General features: G+C 38.7%; 1 protein-coding gene across 6 annotated transcripts in view; it reads left to right on the top strand.

Annotated features, from left to right (window-relative positions):
• LOC122881250 (F-actin-uncapping protein LRRC16A-like) overlaps positions 1 to 21,094 on the top strand; it is a 78,301-nt gene that overhangs the window by 26,324 nt on the left and 30,883 nt on the right. For 5 of the 6 annotated variants that reach the window (XM_044207187.1, XM_044207186.1, XM_044207188.1 and 2 more), the window contains exons 3-15: positions 559 to 609; positions 7,682 to 7,741; positions 9,248 to 9,369; positions 10,148 to 10,245; positions 10,453 to 10,523; positions 10,837 to 10,910; positions 11,166 to 11,241; positions 15,642 to 15,730; positions 16,562 to 16,656; positions 17,587 to 17,673; positions 19,228 to 19,331; positions 19,852 to 19,929; positions 20,610 to 20,686. In XM_044207187.1, the coding sequence (XP_044063122.1) occupies positions 559 to 609; positions 7,682 to 7,741; positions 9,248 to 9,369; positions 10,148 to 10,245; positions 10,453 to 10,523; positions 10,837 to 10,910; positions 11,166 to 11,241; positions 15,642 to 15,730; positions 16,562 to 16,656; positions 17,587 to 17,673; positions 19,228 to 19,331; positions 19,852 to 19,929; positions 20,610 to 20,686 (1,082 nt within the window). Of the gene's footprint in view, positions 1 to 558; positions 610 to 7,681; positions 7,742 to 9,247; positions 9,370 to 10,147; positions 10,246 to 10,452; positions 10,524 to 10,836; positions 10,911 to 11,165; positions 11,242 to 14,659; positions 14,760 to 15,641; positions 15,731 to 16,561; positions 16,657 to 17,586; positions 17,674 to 19,227; positions 19,332 to 19,851; positions 19,930 to 20,609; positions 20,687 to 21,094 lie in introns of those variants that run through there. The other variant, XM_044207191.1, reaches the window with a different exon arrangement.

The raw sequence follows: 21,094 nt of genomic DNA, 5'->3' as shown, positions 1-21,094 counted from the left end.
TGAACCTTCAAGGCTGCTCGTCTGGATAGGAATGTCAAGTTTTACCATTCCAGTTATGCCTCCTCAAGCCTTGACTTTTCTTTCACAGAGTAGCAACAAAAGCAAGCTAAATCCTCACCATGTATTCTAATAAACAGTGGCAGCTGGTGTCCAGTTTGCTCAGAAGGCAGAAACAACACAAATAAGAAATAAAATAAAAAAATGCACTGACCTATGATGGCCTCACTCAGACGGGGGTGGTCCAGTAAAAACGAAGGCATCTCAGTGGGTTGTGCTGAGATGCTTATTATAATGTAAATGTAACTGTCTGTTTATATGTTTGTTTTCAAGTAGAGAGGACTCTTACTCCTCATCATCATTCCTCAGCTTTTTCTCTCTTTTCATACTGACTGATGTCACAAGCCTTTTCTTGATGAGTCAACAGGCGAGCTCTCTGTTGTCTTTATTTCCTTGTTCTAGTTGCTCAGAGTGTACATTTACAGTTACATACTCATTCTCTCTGTTCTCTCTCTCTCTCTGTTCTCTCTCTCTCTCTCTCTCTCTCTCTCTCTCTCTCAGGCCCTTGCATCTCACCGAGCCTACCTCTTGACGGCACGCATTCCCACCAAGGTAAGAGCGGCAACTTGGAACTACAATGAAAACCAAATCAAAAAAATAATAGATTAGGTTAGCAAACATTATAAAATATTTCTTTGCTTCAAGGTCAGCTGCCTGAATGTAAATTTATCACAAATTACAATGTTAGACAATACTTTAGAATAATTTTGGCACCTCTTCCTGCACACAACACAATCTTTGATTGACACCACAGTTATGTTGAATATATGTCATCGTCTTATTCTGTCGGTGTCAAATGAAAACCTTTCTAAAACCAGTTTTGGTGATTGTCATGTTACAGGCTTAGTTGCATGGTTAAACTCTCCTCTGAAGTCTGGGTTCATTATTTAACCTTGATTCATTAAAACTCCATTAGATGTACTCAAAAATGTGTGGTTGTCACACTATAAACATGATAGAATGTCTTAGATCCTCATATGGTTTACAAGGTTTCACTGATTAGCAACAATATGTATTTTTGTGCCCTAGACATTTCCCCAACTCAGCATTTTTGCTGTCCCCGTTAAGTTTGTGTGAATGTGTGTTTGAGTCTGGGTGATATAAAAAGTAGATTAAGGCTAGAGTAGTAGCTCTACTAGTGTGCCTGGTTATATTGCAATTATACAGCTGGTTGCCTGTTTTTTTTGGCGGTGCCGTAATGCAGTGCAGATGGCAACTGTTAGCACCATCACCAGCAATGAAACATCTGTCATCATCTTCACCAGCATCATTGTCACAGCTACCACATAAAAACCAGCAGTGCAGTAATAAAGTGCAGATGTTCACTAAAACTTCCAGCAGCATCAGCGCAACAACTATTACTGTCTCTACTGTCAATATTAAACTTCACATCAGACTTAGCTGCTGTATTGTGAGCCATTGGCCACGTCTGCTTTTAAAAACAGGCCTACAACAAATGGAAATCAGTTCATAAGCTTCAGTGATGAGTTCAGGTACTGCATGGAGAAATAAACCTCTTACCGAATGCAAATTCCAGCACCCTGCAAGCCTCAACTTGGTTAAGTGGATATAAAAATGGGTGGACGTTATCAAAGCATGTGCACAAAGAAATACCTGTTTGTAGGCATCTCTATACATCTAGCTATCTTTATCTTTAAGAGTTTCAAAGTTCATTGTATTTTGAAACAGCAGTTGGCAAAACAGTCTCACCAGTTTCCATTTTGTAGCTGTATTAGAGTTTTTGATCATATCGCATGATCTTCATCGGCATATGGATTTTGCCCAGTTGTCATGGAAATGCAGATGTTCAAAATTCCTTTTTTTCCTGAGCATTTTAATGACTTAAAAGTTGAGTTTCAAGTTCATTCTTGACCTTGGAAACGGCAGTTGGTGAAACAATCTCACCTCAAGGTCCATTTAGTAGTTGGAGCTTTCAATCATATCACATGATCTTCATCAGCACATGGAACTTTTAAGCAACTGCTTTTAAGTCCACATGGACGAGAAATCCATAAAATGCTCTGTAATTCGACACTGAGGAACCCACATCTGCTGATGAATATCATGTGATATGATTGAAAGCTGCTAAATAGGCTTTGAGAGGAGATTGTTTTGTCAACTTTGCTTTAATATTTTTTTCTAACTAATGTACAAACAACATATGTTGAAATCAGTGTTAACTGTTCACATTTGAATAGAACATGATATGGCTGCACTACTTTGATTTGAATTCTACTTTTCTACTTTTAATTAGAAAATAAACTGCCTGTGATAATGATTCATTATTCAAATGTAATGATTAATCGGTGTATTCAGCAGCAGGCGTTATAAATAATGTCATGAAACATCCTTTATTCAGACTACACACACAAACCAAAGCACAGATTTACAAAACCAAACAGTACTGTGATTGTATATGGAAACAGAGTGCAAACCAGTGTTTTACCTACAGTATCTGGACTGATGGTCCTCCTGGTAGGAAAGAGTAGCACTTCACAGTATTTTCCCAAAGTCACGACATAACATAACATCATATCTTGTACAAGGTCCAGGAAATACTTAACAGTTGCCCTTCAAATGGCTGTATGCTTTGCAGTCAATAAGATGCCTCCAGGGACTGTTTAGGTGATTGATTGGTGGCTTGAAAACTGATTTAATGGTTTACTGGGGATAGAAGAGGTCATTGAACATTGAAGCAGACCCTGTTTCACATGATGTCATATGTTTCCAGTGTTTTGAGCTGCAGGTTTAGGATCTGTTTATTTAGCTGGCTCTGTGTCTGTTTTCTATCTGTGTGCTCTCTTCCGACCTGGAGGGATTATACACCTGTTTTATGAAGAACTAGACCCCCTCAACATCCCTCCTCTCTTCTACTATATGTCACTCTCTGTCTATTTTTTTCCACTCTGTCTTTTTCTTGGTCTCTGTACCTATTTACACCTCTCTGTTGTACTTTCTCTTCCCTACTTTGCTTGTTGCTCTTGTTGATGTACCATATATACTCTTTGTTTTAATCAAGAAAAGTTACTGTCAGACATCTTGCTGCAACTTTTCAGAGTAGTTATGGAACCTTCTGAAGGTCTATTATTTTAGACATGAAGTGATGAATCATGAAGTAGATCTGTCTGTCTCGGTCTTGTTTTTCCACACAGGAAGAAGAATTCCTGCTCTGTTGGCTTTCAGATCTTTTTATTTTAGATATTTTATTGAGGGTTTTGGAACTGTTGTTGACAATTATAAATAAGATACATACACCATTTTTTTTAATGTAAGAACAGTTAACAGAAACAACAAAGGACAAGATACTACATACATACATACTGCAATCATTAAACAACATAATTAACAAAGGTATTTTCTAACAACGGGTTTTAGCATAAGCTGTACTTGAAACAAATAGGTTAGTAGCGATGCAGCAATCAGGTAGTGGACTACAAAATATCTAAAACCTGGTAAGATTGTCAAAATGATTGTATATCATAAATTCCACCGGCCCACCCCAACAAACACAAACCCATAGATTGTAAAGATAGCAGCATTTAAGGGTTGGTAGTTAGTCTTTGTTAGATGTTGAATGAAAGGTTGTCATATTAATCAAACCTATCTGACTGATCCATCCTAAAATATCTAATCCTCTCCACCTCCAGTGTTTACAAGGTTCACATGTTAGTCTTTCCCCCTGATCGTTCTATTGCAGAAAACCTCTATCCTCTTTTCCTCCTGCTCTGCTTAGCCAGATAACAGCCACAAAGCACCTTTACTCTCCTCTTCTTCTTTCCTTTAAGCCATTTGTCCAGCTTTCTCACTCTCATCCTCCCCTTCTTTTTCAACAATCCAGATTACTTTCTTCTCTCTTCATCCCCGTCTCTTTCCCTTTATCTATCTGTTTTTCCTCCTCCACTCACCACTGTGCCAAAGGTCAGCAGGGATAACCTACAGCGACTTCGTGGTTACAGTTGTTAGATTTTCAAAAACATTGTTAAAGGATACGCTTACTGCCCACATTAATTGAAACACTATATGACTTAAGGATCTTTTTTGTGCAGATTTTCACAATGCTACCAGTAGTGCAAATGCTGTCATTGTTAAAAAATGAAGCTGCCAACATCCATAAAAAAAAAGCTGACTGTTACAGTATTTCTCCTTGTATTGATTTAAAAAAAATGTGAAATCTATATTACAGTGGAGATGAGTCAACTGCAAATGAAGATTAGCCTCTGCTCACTGTTCCAACACATGAGCTATTGACTGTATACATCCTCCGTAGATTCAGTTTTCTAGTTTCCTGCTAAAAATCTGTTTTAAAAATCTGAGACAGTGTTGGGTGTTGATTTATGCTTCTGGCCGTCTGAATGTATTGTAGGTGCTGTGTTTGATCTGTCATATGTTAGATGCATCTTTGTCTGGATGCATCTAAAACACACAATGGAACAATCAGTAGGTGGGGATTTTGTCAGTAATGCCCAGGGCCTTAATATTAGAGTAACTGTATTGCAGTAGCAGTAAACCCTCAGTTAAACACTTTACTATGTATCTCTCTTCTCTCTGTTGTAGTTGAAATCCCCCTCTAGCTCTCACATGCACTTCTCAGTGGGGTTTTCTGCATGTGTGACTCCAATTGATGGTTTGGCTCTTCTTGAGAGGCTGCAGGGCCTTACAGTCTGTCAGTGTCTCCTCCTAAACATGCACACATGCTCTCTCACACACACAAACACTCTTTTATTCATCGCTCCCTCCTTCCTTTTTGCCTCTATATATACAGTATACAATATATGTATATTTCACATACCTGTACACTCTTTTTTTATCTCTCTTTGCTTTCTGCTTTATTTCAGAAGTATGGGTGTTTATGTAACAAAAGATCACACTGATCATATCTTTTATAACTTAGATACCCCAACATAACAAAATGAACATCTCATCTAATCTAATGCAAATTATCTCATAGAAACAACATTTAGCTGTCTAACATTCTGAACTGTCTCACTAACAGTGAGACAAATGTTTATAAATCCCAATAATCCTAAAATCTACAGTTTACTCTTATACTTTAGCTCACTGCAACAGCATCCCAATGTTCACAATTAAAACCAATCCCTGTACATCAAATCATGTACACAAATTGAATTTTCCAAGAAAATACAACAAAAAGAGGAGGAGAGTGGTTCAAGTGACAGACGGACGGGGAACGAATGAGTGAACGATGCAGTTACTCAGGCTCCCTACACCTCCCAGCATGATGTCTTGCCATTGGCTAGAGCTCATATTTATAAGGGCACTCACTTCATCATTGGCTCGCGCTCAATTCAGTATGCTATCATGTCATTTACTGGCTGTATGAAATGAACTGATTGACTCAGTTCATGTTAGGTTTTGACACTGTTTACTGCATATTGTAACATACAGCAAATAGTTTACAATATACAAATCAACAGAATATATACTGTAGACTGCTACCACTTGTACTATACTGTACTGTAGTACTGTACCAGCATATATGCCAGACCTAGGTGTTTGTACACTGAATATATGTGTGATGTGTGCTAACCTTGACTTTCCCATCATACCTGGGAGAGTGTGTAATGAGACATTGGTAATAAACTGTATTATTGTTAGTGGTCTCCTATACTCTCAAATGCCAAATTGTTCTGCAATACCATTTTCTAAATCTACAGTAAACAGTGGGCAAAAAGAAACACCCCTACAGTGACCTGCAACTTAAAATAATTGGGACACAATTACATACAGTATAATTAACTCTAACATATTACAAAATATGTGAACGTTTTGCCCAAATAGTGTGCCTGATAGACTTTTTTTTTCTTGAAGGAACTGTAGTTGTGTTTTGATGATGATTTGTAGTTACTTTGCATTCAGGATGATCTTATTGAGTTTGAGGTGCTATGGTAAAGGCACTAAATGCAGTCGGTCATAAATAGCCTATGTAACTTAATAAAATATGAGATAATGCTGAATACTTAAATGTAGTGTAACAGTAGCACAAGTAGAGAAGAGCCATAAAGTCAGCAAAATGATTTAGCAATATTAGTTATACAGAAGCATCTAACTAAAGTTTGCTAACATTAGCTAACATTAGTCACCATGCTGTTCGAGTTCTTCTTCACAGTGTTATTGTCTATTAGACTCATCTCCTTTTCAATAATCAGTCCACACAATTCAATTATTGATTGGAAATGATGATGGTGTGTGTGTATGTGTGTGTGTGTTACACTGTACCATAAATAGAGAAATTGTTATTGTGGATTTATTTCTAGCTTGTAGACTGAACATGAGTGAGTAACCACAGGCAGTGCTGAGAAAAACACACACACACACACACTGCATACTGTAGTCAGACAGTAGACAGACAGTCTGCTTATCCTCTCCCTCCTCTCATCTCTGAGCCAAGCCTCAGGAACACAGCGCCCACCTGGAATAGTCTGGCCTCGCTCCCTGGCCTGCCCTCAGGCACTGTACTGTATGTCTGTGTTTGTGTGTGAGAGAGAAGGAATAAAAGAGATGGAGGGGAAGTGCAGGGAAACTGTGTGCTCAGTATACAGTAGTAGGCATTTGTATTCATAGGTTCCCCCTCTCACACAAAAGGATATCTTTTTCTGCCCTTTTTAGGTATGGAAAGGCAGACTACTGCTGTTTTCCTTGTCCTGAAATAGTCTCTTGAAACAGAAATAGAAAATGTTGATGTAAGACTGTTCTGGATGTCTTTAATCTGTCTTGTTTTGAAAAACATGTCTTATGGATGTGAATAGAGAAGTGAGGAAGAGGCCTTTTTCGATTTACTTCCAAAAAATGTTCTTTAATATATCACCTATGTGTAACTACATTCAAATCATTTCTTGCAAATGAGCAATCAAATGAATAGTGCATCCTAGAGTGGTTGCATTTTAAATGAACTCAGCTGGTAGAGATTAAATACAGGGATAAGTGGGATAAAAGCGATGATTTATTTCAACACTTAAATGACAAATGACAATGAAATCTCATTTTAGTTTCCAATTGAACCTACAAATGTGTCTAATGCTGCTTTGAAAAACCATGTAAATGTGTGAGTGAGTGAGTGATGACGTAGTCTGCCCTGGAGCTGAGAGAGAAAAAAGAAATGACTGCATCCGTACCTGTTAATTATGGAACAGACATATTTTTATACAACATTCCTCAGACAGACAGTCACTGTACGAGACTGTCTCTAAGATTCGGTATACATACTATATGCTCTCACACAAGCACATGAACACCATGCTTGCACATTCAGTCATTCTAATACTTGCACCCACTTACACACTCAAATATAACAGCTTTCCTTTCTCTGATAATTAAGTTAGAAAATGTTGTTTAGTAGACTGTCATGCATGATTTTTCTTCAAAAGTACGTTCAGTAACTACACCTATCACCCACTGATTTAATAGTTTTTCTGAATATTTTTCTGCCTATTGTTCAAAGCAGGTCAGAAAGCGTGTGGTAAAATAGTTTATGCCCTGTAATAAACAGTAGTTCAGATAATATCGCTTTCATTGTCCCTCTTCCGTCCTTTAGGATGTTTCGAGGCCATGCCTATGTATGACACAGTATAAGTATTGTAATGGTGATTTCTGTGCTCTTTTTTAGGTGGAGCACTCCTTTAATTATCTGGAGATCCAGGGGATTGCTTGTAACAAGCCTACACAGGTACAGAACCTAGCACCAAAATTAACAGTGTGTCCAGCACACTGAGAGCACAAAATATTAAAGGAATAATTCCACATTTTGGAAAATACACTTAACTGCATTCTTGCCGAAGGTTAGACAAAAAGATCGATACCACTTTCATATCTTTGTGTTAAGTATGGCACTAGAGCCAGGAGGTAACTAGCTTAGCTTAGCATAAAAACTGGAAGCAGGGGGAAACCACTAGCCTCACTTCCTTCAAAGTCCCTCCCTCTACAGTGTTGGTAGACATATTTTTACTTTGGACTGGTCCAGGTTAGCTGGTTAGCAGACATGAGATTGGTATCAGTCTTTTCACCTAACTCTCAGCAAGAAAGTAGGTAAGTGTATTTTCCAAAATGTCAAACTATTACTATTAAATTGTACTGTACCAGGTAAAACAGGTTTGTCTGATGTTGTAATATTACCTAATAGATGCTAAAACAGTATTAGCTCAAACAGCAGATATATGTTACACAAGGATCAAAAACACTGCTGCAGGTAAATTTGAAGGGAAACTTAGATTTAGTAAGACAGTGTCTTACTCAGGGACACTTGAGCATGATGGATGTTTGCTGATATGGGTACTTGAACCCAACTTCTCCAGTTTAAGGACAGCACCTGTAATCGCAACAGATTCTATAGTGGGTAGAAGGTGGACTAAACTGAGAAGATGGGACTCAAAATATCTTGAATGCTTGTATAATCCTTAAAAATAATTCATATATGAGACATCAAAAACAGCTCTGGAGTCAGAAATGATAGTTTTGGGGCAGATGTTACCCATCTGGGAAGAGCTTCCATTTGGCTTTTTGACCAGTGCTGGCTAGCTGTCAGCCAGCAGAATTTACCTATAAAATATGATAATCCTTCACTAACCACACAGTTCCTGCAGCTGAACTTCTCTCCCACTCATCTTGAGAGATGTCAGTCGTCTTCATATCCTGACTGATGGTCTCCCATGTTTAATAAGTATCAGCTAGGATTATGTTAATTTTGGCCTATACTGTAGAGAAGGCATGTATCGCCTTACATCAAGCATTTGCATAATTGCGGTGAGCACTGAAATGGTTAGCCAGTGTTGGTAAATTGCTCATTAAATCTTTACAAAGATGTGGGATGTAGATGTGGTTGAGTGGATAGATGGATATGTTTCTTCCTGTCAATTATATTATTGCTGGGTAGATTCAGTGGATAGACACTTGGGAGTAGACGGGCAGAAAAAATATGAAATGGAAAGGAAGATAAAAATGTACGTATATAGACACATAATGCACTCATGTTGAATCCTTTCACTGCCAATGAACTCTTCTTATACATTAGATTTTATTCTTCAAAACCAGACTGACTCAGTGCATAGAATGGAGTAAAGAAAGATGGCTCACTAACTCTCTTTTTGATCTAAATAAGTATAACTGTGGTTGAAGTAGGTGTAGGTGAAACCATGCATGCTGGCATGGATCACTAATTATTGATGTGTCCTTTTAGCTGTTCATAGAGTACGAGCGTGGCTCCTTCTCTCTGAAGCTGCTCTCTACAGAGGAGGTCAACGAGGTGGTCGCTCACATTGGAAACTGTCTGCTGAGGATATGTCCCGGTCTGCCACCTAGGTGAGTTCCACCTCTATGTGCGTGTGATTGTGTGTAACATAACAACTGATGTGGTTTTTCATGGATTTATTGCGATTTAAAGGTACCAGTCATGTTCACAGAATTGATTCAATCTTAATAAAGATGTAGTTAAATTAATCTTATAGTATTTGTATTATGAATATCTGTGTAAGTGTGTTACGCACACATGCATTTTTATTTTGCATGTCATACTGTATGTATTTACTGAATTATTCTCTAAAAAATAACGACAGTTTAATTTGGTGACACACACTTGATCTCTATAAGTCACTTTGGTTGAGTCACAGCTATAGTACGCTGTATTTTAAATTAAAAAAAGAACATGTATCTATTGTAATGCGGATGTGAATCTCATATAATATGTTTTGTGGAAAACAGGAAGCATAAATATAAATGCAGAAATGATCGCAGATGTAAAACCATAAACTTGACCAAAACAAAGTTTTTGACTTGACAAAGAGGCTGAATCAAGGAGGCTGTTTGTATCTTTGAGCTGCAGTCGATTTAATGCTACATTGGTTTTGTTTTTACATTAGACATTAATTATGTGGTTTAGTTAATGTTTAGTTAGTTTTAATTTAAAATTATTGGAGTACTTAACAGTATTCAGCAACTTCCTGCTTGGAAAATGTCCATTGACAAGTAAGGCAGCGAGAAAGTAGCCTGGAGCTGTGTGTTTCAAAATCTTTTAAAGGGAGGATAGAAAATGTAGAAATGTGAAGACTAACTTATGCTCTAATCTGTCTTTCCTTCTCAGTAAAGTGATGAAGAAACTCTGCATGGAGCCTCCAGACAGGCTGACCTCTCTGCAGACTCTGTGGGAGAACAACAAGCCTGCTGAACCTGGACCCTGTGGTAGGAATCTGTGAACCTACAGTAATTACTGTGTGCTCCTTCATCCCATTGCTGAAATGATGTATGATGCGTGTGCTGGGGTTGGTATATTCAGTTATACAGTGAGTTTACATCAACGGTATAGTAGTTTTATATTGTGAATTACAGAAATTGAAAGTTTTCTGTAATTTATATATTATATATGTTGTGTTCTCTCTCTCTGCCTAGGTGGGTTTTCTCAGATGTACAGATGTGTTTGTGACTGGTTAGGGCTGCCTCACAGAGAAGAGGTGCAATGGGTCAGTATTATTTACATTCTTTTGTGCAGTTGCACAGCATTGACAGATCCTCGTTCAACTGTGCTTCAGTGCTGTTGGCTAGATGACATTAAACTGCATAATATGCTGCATAGTATATGAAAATAGTACCCATGTCCCTCATATCTTTATATTTCTCAAGATCTTTTTCATCCTCTTGCTCCTTCTTGTCCAAAATGGAATGACTTTATCTACTGCATATGTTTCATCTGCTCCGTGCAATTTCTTGTTTATAAAAGACTCATCAAGAGCAGGGGGTAACAGACATGTTTTGTTTCCTTTGTTTCCTTTCCAGGACGTGGACACTATCTATTTGACACAAGACACCAGAGAACTCAACCTGCAGGACTTCAGCCATCTGGAGAACAGGTGAGTGTTTGAAGTAACATAGATTAAAAAAAATAACTACAGCACACCAACATAATGTGAATAATTGTTGCACACAGATGAGGTCATGTGGCTGAAAACATTTGTTGGGATAAGAGAGATAATGTAGGTGTGACATGATTTATTTTCAATGTAGAAATGTGCTGAGGTTACCATTAACCTAAGGTGGTACAGATGAAGAAAAATATATAGTTGCAGCCATGACCTTTTCTTTCTTCCCTGTCTGCTCCTCCTCAGGGATCTGGTGGCTATTATAGCAGTCCTGGAGTTTAACCAATGGTTCACCAAGCTCTCCACCAAGGACTACAAACTGGTTAGTACCCCTTTCCTCCCCTAATCCTCCTCTCGTGTGCTCACTGAGCATGTCTGCTTAGTGTGGGGAACTCAAAGACACAGTTATAATAGCTATCCATTAAGCACCATGAACTAGATGATCCTCAGGCATGTTTGTTGTGTTACACTAATGGTGTTTCAGCTTTGGAAAAGATGGCAGGGAGTCAGTGCAGGCCATATGCTCACAAGTATTTTGTCATGTTTTTTTAGTGTATTCTGGGCTCCATGCTTGGGGCTTCATACTAGTCTTTTCTCGTCACCAGCTCCTTCCATTTACACTAGAATGACTTATATATGTTCAGTTGCCAGTTTATTATGTCAGTCTAGTTTAAACTAATGACGTCTTATTCAACGGCCCTGCAATAAATCCTCCCCTCATGGAGGTTATAATGTTCAGTTTTTGGTGAAACTGCTTCAGAGAGGTGCTGATTCAACTTTATGGATATTTTGGAGGCTGTAGTTTGTGGTGCTGTTGAATTGTATTGCATTATATATAGAGGTGTTTCTAGTATTTTGTCCCCTTCCATTTACATCTCAATTAGTGTGGATTAAATAGTACAGAGGCAATAAATAATTGTATTACCTTGTTAATTTCACAGTAGTTCCTTTGTCTGCTTACAGGTTTACAAGCATTACTCTACATTATGTTGGATAAACAGTATAATGGTGTTGTCTGCTGCCACAAAATGACAAAATGATCCAGATTTAATCTAATCTCAGAGTTAAGTAGTGAGGAGAATCACAATTTAAGACAAATGGATAGATGTGTCTCTCGCTGCCTGTCAGCTTGTTCTCTCTTCCTCTCACTTTTGTAAAGGTCCTGCTTCTCACTTCCTTACTGCACTACTACTGCACTGGTGCAGTGGTTTCTGCGTTATCTGTTAAAATATGTGTTGGTCGTTTTTTTCCCATGCAATAAAAAGTGAAGTGAGGGCTTGGAGCGTGCTGTTTCTCTCTGTCTGTCCATCTGTCAAATACCATATCTCAAGTGACACAGACACCTGCTGATTCGTCCAAAACGTAGAGGATCACTGTGCTAAACAGGACAAAGAGTCTACAGACTTGCTAGGGGCTTTGTGAGGCTGTACTTGGAAACAGCGGTGCTTTGAGCTAAATGCTAATGTCAGCATGCTAACAAGCTCACAATGACAATGCAAACATGCTTAGGTTTAGCAGGTACTGTATTATTACTCAGGGCTCACCATGTTCATCATCTTAGTTTAGCATATTAGCATGCTAACATTTGCTAATTAGCACTAAACACAAAGTACAGCTGAGGCTGATGGGAATGTCATTAGTTTTGCTGGTATTTTTAAAACCAAGGTACTGGACAAATTAAAATTTTGAGGTTGGACCAAAGTGGTGGACCGGGATGGACTGACTATATGGCTATGACATGGCTAAAATTTATATTGATAGTTGAATGCGAGAATTATTGTATCATACGATAACTGGCATATTATACTTCCAATTCTGATGAAAACCGAAGTTTGATTTTTATTATTGCATCATGGCAGTTCAAAACTGACACGTAATTAAATGTCAATTGGATGATTGATCTTATTACAAGTTGGTCGAAAAGCTGCCTACATTTTTTTATGGGGGCTGAGAAGTGTCACTGTTATCTGTTATCCTTGTTATTTCTGTCTCTTCCTATATCATATATTTACAACATATATCCCTCTCTGTCCATTTACTACAGTGCACGTCTCTCACTCTCACCTAATTATGCGTATGGCTGTATGTATCTGCCTGTACTGAATTTTTTCCCCTTTGTTTCACCCATCTTCCCCTGTCTGTTGACTGAGGATCAGTCCAATGTTCTTGTGTGATAAGACTCTTAATCCTAACGAGACAAAGGGGCTCAATGTCTCAGGCTGTTGCCCCCCCGCAGCACTCCATTACTAACTCTCCGTCTCAAGGCTTCGCTCAGTCTCACCAATTACCACACGCAGCTTCCTCAGTCCAAACAATTATCTCACGCCTCTGTCACAGACTATTCCTTTTGTATTGAATTTTAAAATCCAGTATGTCACCATGCCGTGTGCATATTTAGGCTCAAATACTCACACGGGCACATGTGGACCTTATGTCTAACTTGTGTCCTTTCTGTCCCAGATTAGTGTATATTATAATATAATGGACACTAAGGCTTTTGTGTTAGTGAGGTTTCAGCGCATGTTTGTGTTTGGTTACTGTTTAATGCAACAGAATCTCCTTTGGGTGTTTTTAAGGAAACTTCAGTCTTATTTTCCCCCTTTTTTTTCCCTGTGTGCATGTTTATACGGTGATAATGGAGAGACAAGGGGTGCAAGGATGTGCTCTGGGGCGTGATTTTGAATTGTTCTTGATCCTGTGCCGATGGAAACAATAACAACTTAGAAAGCAGAATAAGAGGGGAACAGAGAGTGAAAGAGAGATAGTGATGGCAGCAAACATAACAGTGGAGAGATCAGTGGACAGAGTGTGAGGGAGAGATGCCAGATGAATAAGGAAATGAGTCAGAAGGTATCAGGAAAGAGAGATCAGATTTAAAGAATGAAGCCAGGGCAAGAGGAACTTGACATTTCCAGCTCGGGAAACTGGTCTTTACTTTATAGCATTAAGTCAGTTGATGTTCCTGCCAAATCTATTGTCATGCAGAAGTTCAACTTGAGGGCAACACTGCCCATCAGCCTGAACTGTTGTATCTGTGCAACAGATAAGGAATATTTCAGTGCATTGGACTGGATAATATAACACACACATGTACTCACAAACACTCTTTCTCACAAACACACACACAGACAGCCGGCTATCACAGCGAGGGATTACGCTGCTCATCTTCAGTTCAATCAGGCTGTTTGTCTTGTGGTCTAATCAAGATGCTGAGCCGAAAATGAGAAAGAAGGAGAAGAAGAGGAGAAGACAGCAGTGATAAGAGGACTTGCCTTCTAATTGCCGCATGATCGCACAGTATGTGTTTGTGTGCGTGTGTGAAAGTGTGAGATATTTTAGCAGGACACCACACCATGACGAGGCTCTTACTTAATGAATGGTAAATTGTGCAGTGCACATGCTGACAGTGTCACTGTGCTGTCCCCAACAGTTTTATTGTGACTCTTGTGGAAAATACAGCCTTTGTGAGCTCCCTCTCTCTCTGCTGTGCTATGACCAACTCCTCTCTCCCCTCTTTTTCTCTATTTCATCCCTCACTACCCTCATATCTCCTTTTTTCTGTATTATATCATCCCTCGCTGCCCTCCATCATTCTTATTCCTCTTCTGTAATACTCAGAGTTTCATAGAGTAAACATGTGAACAACTGTCCCCTTCTTCTGTCTCTCCCTCTCGTTGTCTCTTTCTCTCTCCATGATCCCTCTCTCCTTTTCTCCCATCTTTCTCTCCCCCTCACTGTAGATAACAGTGTGGGACAATGTCGCCAGTGTTATGGCCACACTGAGGCTGCTGGCTGAGAGAAACAGGAATGTCAATTACCAAGAATAACAACAAAGCAATGGTCCAGTAAAGTTCTGTTATTATGATGGAAAATGTTTGTGTTATGAATCAGCGCAGATATTTGGTGCAGAAAAATTTTAATTACTGAGAATTTCTGTAATAAGACAAACAGGATGTGTGTTTGTCTCCATGTTTGGGTATGATGCAGCACACAGAGAACTGGGTCAGTGAACATCTAGGTAGGGCATGGATGTCCAACTGTTTAATTTTTAATTTTGTCTAAATATGAGTGTTTTTGCTTCCCGGACTTTGTCTCCTGTGGTGTTGAGTCCACAGAAGCGAGACAACTTTCCTCCCTCTAAAGTGTCTAAAGTCTGCTGTCCCCAGTCTCTCCTTGTCACACATAAATGGACTTTAAGAGAAAGACACAGAATTCACTTATATACTGTGGGTTTTTTTATGTTCTACAGTGCAGCTTTAATTAGCATAAACCATCAGCTTTCTGGAGTGGTTACCCACTTTTTGCACAAGAACACGTGCTGGAAAAATGTGTCCCAATAGTACATTTCTGTGGTATTCCTATGACCTTGAATGTTTCAATCCAAGCTTCACTGTTCCTGAGAAAAGTGCATTTTAAAATGTGGAGCTGGTTCAGTTAATTTGTGTGTTTTTAATGCTTTTGATTAACGGATCAGTGAGCTAAGATCTACTGTACTTCTGTGAGTGTGAGACTAATAATATGTAACATTATATCTGTTTTTATCTGATATCTGTCATCACTCTTACTATTGATTGTTTTATAGAGCACTAACACAAAATCTATAGTAAATGTAGAGAAGGTGTTATCTTTTTCTGTCTTGTTTAAATTGTTCTAACTGCAAAATTATGTATAACAAAAGTTTTTACTGACATCTGTGTGGTGTACATGTATGTGTGTCTTCAGTCTGCAGATGTGTGCGAGCAGATCCTTCGGGTAGTGTCTCGCTCCAGTCGACTGGAAGAGTTGGTTCTGGACAACGCAGGTCTCAAAACGTGAGATTATGCAAAGTATAACATTTTACATGTGAAGGTCAATTAACTGGTAATGAAGAGTAGTACTGAGTCTATGAAAATAGTTCCATAGTGTTTTCTGTGGCAGAGCTTTGTCAAGTGTGAGAAAATGACTCGAGTGTTTAATGTGCCTGCAAACCAAAGTACATGTCGAAAATTCTGACTTTTTAAAATCAATGTGAAGTTGAAAAGCCAAAAATGTTCTCTACTTACTGAGTTAAACAACCGCAGCAGCTTTGTGGAGGGCTGTTGATGTTGGCTGGGCTTTTTTAAATTATTCTTTTTTACACTTCGGGATCAAGTTTTGTTTTTCAGTTCAGTGCTGACATGCTGGCTGTTGGAGAGGATTTTTCTCCTGCAGACCACACTTTATAGCTTCCTTTACAAAATCAGAAAGAAAGTCAGTTGTATGCCACATTGACAACATAGCATTTCAATAACTCTTTTTCACAGCAGACATTTTGACTTGTTATAGTAGTTAAACACAGGTGCTACTAATAACATTAACAATGACTCTGTTCAAGTGTCCCAGTAAGCTGTTACAGTGTGACAGTCAGCCACCATGCACAATACCAGGACCCTGAAACTGAAGCAGCTAAATGGAATTCAACCATCATTCATTTCATTATTTACACCTGTGCTTTTCCTACTGTGACATGTCAACATGTCTTCTGTGAAGACCGCCTATTCACTTCTATTCTGCTCTGGTTTTCTGCCGTGGCAAGAAAAGGATATTTATGTTGCCAAAGCTTTGCACATGTACAGTACATTGGTCATATACACATAATGGATACACTCTTTCACACTCTACAGGGATTTTGCCCAGAAGCTAGCTGCTGCTCTGGCTCATAACCCCAGCTCAGGACTCACCACCATTAATCTTGCCAACAACCCACTGGAGGACAGAGGTACGATATCTGCTCTAATGTAGTCTAATGAACTCATCCCTGGTCTGTTATACTCTCTACTATTTTAAACAGCTCTGTTCTACATCAGGTGTGAAAGGTAACTCTCCTACCAAAGTGAAATATTGAATACATTAAATATTCACTTGTCATTTAGCAGTCAGATTTCGCTTGCCAACTCTCAAATGCACAATATTAATTCATTGTATACTATATATACCACAGCCTGTCACCGGTATATTATGATAATATTGACAGTTTAGGTTCAGGTTGAGTGCAACAAGTTTAATATTTCATCACCTCTATCCTAAGGCGTCTCAGTTTATCCAGGACACATGAATTAAAGATACATTCCACCAAATATTCAGGCAGTAGTAAACATACGACAGATTCTGGGGCTCCTCAATCTCTGGCTTATTTGTTCTCATGTAACATTTACCACAAGGATCTGTTGAATGTGTTCTATTTTTTTTATGTTTTGGCTCTTTGTCATTTGGCCTGATTAGACATTAATACATTAGTAATTTTATGAGTTTGTATAGAAGGAACATTTTTTGTATGTTCACTAGTCACTGTGATTGATTATTTACTACCAATTTTGAATTGAAAGGGGGAGGAGGCTCTTTCTCCAAAACTTCAGCCGCGTTGTTGTTCCCTTTGAGAACTGCTTGTATTATTTTCTGTTTTCATTTTAAGCCGGGTTTGTCATAGCTATGGAGTGTTTCAGAAACATTTAGTTATATAGGCAACCGTTTTTTAAATAGAGTTAGATTTTAATATAGCTGAAAATTAGAAGTGATAACATACACTATGGAACAGTTAAGCAGCGAAGCTGCACCTGTTAATTCTTGATTAAAGTTGCAAAGTTGTTTGTATTTAAAATATAAAAGTCCTTATAGTCGTTTCCTATCTGTTTCCTCTCTCTTGCTGCAGGTATCTCCTCCCTGGGTGCTCAGTTTGCCAAACTTCGTATGGGGCTCAAGCATTTAAACTTCTCCAAAACCTCACTATCACCCAAAGGTATGTATCATCTCCTCTTGTCTTTTGTGTACAGTTTCTAAAACAGGTGGATGATAAATGAAAACATTTGCAATTTTGAAATGGAGTCTGTTGGAATGATTAAAATACAAATGTGATCAGCTGGCTTTCCTGTTTGTGTTTTTAATTTACATGCTCCCCTATGATCAGATGCAATTCACATCTTCCACTAATCTGATCACACCTACTGCTGGGATGTTAATGACACTTAATTATTGCACTATTACCACTGTGAGTGAGAGAGGGAGCGAAAGAAAAAGATGTATTTGTAATGTGTGAGTGTGCAAAGACAATCTATAAACAGTATGCATGTTTTCATTTGCATAAATGCTGCTTAGCAGACTGCTTTCCTTCACTCAGTAGAGCCGTGACCTCTTGGCATGATGGAGCATTCCTTCTGCATAATGGCCTTTAATGAAATGCTATGAAGGGGCCGATTGTGCAGAAGCTTTTCTACAAAAAACTGCAGAAGATTTGTAGTCGTTCTTGTCATAATTTCTAGATTAAATGTGACCTCTGTCAACAATCATTTGCAGTAAAATCTCTTCTTGGTTCTCACCCAAAGTAAACGCTCCAGCACCAGGCATCGTCTTTTGGGACCTACTGTAAACATGCTCTGCTCTCAGGAAATCAATAAAGAGCTATCATATTTCACAGTGTAGCGTTAGTGGGAGAGCTGTGCTGCTTAAACTGAGCCCTGCTCGTCTAGCTAAAGGCTTCAATCCATAATCCAAACCCCAAAAGCCCCCAATGCTCGGAGCAAAAGTAGAGGATTGAGGACATTTTATTTTATTTTATTTTTTTGCGTTGATTTTGCTTGATGGAGCTTATAATTCAGCAGATTAATCATTTGATCTATTGCAACAATCTTGAATATTAAAAATGTTCTCTCTGAATCATCTGTATTATTTCTGTTTATTCCTCTAATTTTTCCTTTGTCACACTCTCTGTCTAGCTCTGTCAAATCAGTCACTTTACAGTCACGCCTCGATTTACTGGCAGACAGAGTCAGGACTTTATGAAAGTGCTAGTTCAGTGTGTCAGACATGTGATAGACGTGACACAGGTCAGTGGTTGTACGCAGAGTATGTCGCACACATTGTGCAAATGAAATCCATGCATCCACACACATTTTCTGTCTCTCAAATACATCCTAATCATTTGAATGATTGCAGCACTTCATGAGGTTGTTAAGAGCTTGATGTTCAATAATTAATAAGAGTCATGCTTTTAATCAATTTATTTTGATACATTTTGTTATGACATAAAAAAAGGTGACTGTCTCATCCTCAACATAGCGTGACACTGAGACATTTACACAACCATTAGTAGTCATACTCTTTTCACTTTCCATGCATTCACTCTACATTCTGATCCTGTTCTTTCCCGTCTTCACCCACTGCTCATTTCCTCTGCTGTTTCCTTCAATATGCTGTCAAAACATCAAGTGGAGATTTGAGGGTTGTGATAATGCTGACATTGCATGTCCACGTGTGTGTGTGTGTGTGTGTGTGTGTGTGTGTGCGCACGCTTTAGGGGTGAACAGCCTTTGCCAGTCACTGAGTGCCAGCCCGTCCATCCCCAGCAGCCTGGTCCATCTGGACCTCTCAGGGAATGTCCTCAGAGGAGACGACATGCAGGTAAAAACACACACACACACAGTTTCTAATCCATTTTAGAGCTAGTATCAATAACACTTAATTGATTGAAACAGTTCAGTGCTGCAATTGTGTGGAGGCCTTGTCAGGCTGTTATGAATCAGTTAGCATGTCAGTCTGTAGGAGAGCATCGACTCGGGACATTCGACATCTGTTCAGAGCACAGATACAGGGATGGGAGACAAACTCTCTACTGTGGGGTTACAAATCAGAATCTGTTCTAACAGAAACATGCACACCCATGATGTGGTGATGTGTGAATGATGCATGAAGCAGGAAAGGGATAGTAGACACTCAAAGGTGGGAGAATAAAAGAGAAAACATGAAAGAAAAGACCTTATTGAATTCACAAAAGCTACATATAGTATGCAGGAGTCAAAATCACATTGTCAAGCATCATCATCAATCTGCTAACCTCCAGAAGAGTGGTCACATCCCTGTGTTGTCAAGGCCTCATCTTCTCCTTTGTAATGATGTGCCTTATGTTTTACTTTACATTTAGCATTTCTACCACTTCCTTGGTCAACCCAACAACCTGGCAACCCTCGACCTCTCCAACACTGACTGTTCATTGGACCAGGTGAGTCAGGAGGCACATTGATATGATATCCTGCCAGCTGCTCAAAGGAAAAAACTAGCTAAATTAAAAGATAATTGTGTAAAGAGATATATGATAATGGATAACGTATTTTTAACAAAACAGGCCCTACAACATCAGAGAATTACATTCTGTAACTAAACAATATGCAATTAGAGTTGTACCTCATTATACTGCAATGTAAGATGAAGTGCTAGCCTTTAATATCTGTGTTGCAGGGAATGTAATCTAATTTTGTACACCCACTCAATCTGTGTTGCTGTCCGCTGCTTGTGAAGTGGTGTGAATCTGTATGTGATGTATTGATGTGGGTCTGAGAGCCAAATACAGCTTATTGATTAGCCTGAGATGTAGCCAGCTGTCCGCCTGTCACTGAAGATATTGATTAGCTCCTAAATCATACTCTGTCTGTCTCACGTACAGTCAGATATAAATACATTTACACACTTCTAAACACACAACACAGACCATAAAGCTTTCTTCTTCTTCTGGCTGTCACAGTCAGAGGTGAAGAGTGAGGGTTGAAAGGTGCAAAGAATAACAGCGTTTCCTGCTCAAAACTCATTGATTATTAAAGCACTTTTCCCAAATACAGTTTCAAAAACGAACAAATCAAACATACAGCTCAGATGTGATGGTGACGTGTTCTGTGTATTTTCCAGGTTTGCTCTGCTCTGCTCCGAGGCTCGGTCCAACACCTCTCTGTTCTTAACGTATCAAAGAGTGTCTTCCCTCACAGGTAAGAACCCATCTGGGTTGCACTAACAGTTACCTGACAATAAGGAAAGGCAATTCATTTGTTGTTGTAGCTTGTATCTTATTGTTGATTAAGAGTGCATTTGCAATATTTCCCAAATACCTTTGGAAGTACCACACATACAGACAGTTGCATAATAGAGGATTAACAATTTTAACAAAAAAGTCAGATATGATTTTAAAAAACAGTGTAACATAAGAATAGGATACAAAAGCAATTCTTTAATTATAATTGTTGTTATTTAAAGAAGAGATTTTACAAATTACAGTGCCATTCACCCCAGTGGAATTAAAGCAAAACACCCAACTGAACAAACCACTCATACCTGCAAAATTCTTTAATTTCATTTTCATCAAGAAAAAGTAAATCTTGTACTTCAGTTTGCTCACA

Source organism: Siniperca chuatsi, linkage group LG9, assembly GCF_020085105.1.
Source record: "Siniperca chuatsi isolate FFG_IHB_CAS linkage group LG9, ASM2008510v1, whole genome shotgun sequence".
In the NCBI taxonomy this organism is placed as follows: Eukaryota; Metazoa; Chordata; class Actinopteri; order Centrarchiformes; family Sinipercidae; genus Siniperca; species Siniperca chuatsi.
Note: the sequence above shows the minus strand (reverse complement) of the source record. Positions and strands in the feature narration are given on the sequence as shown.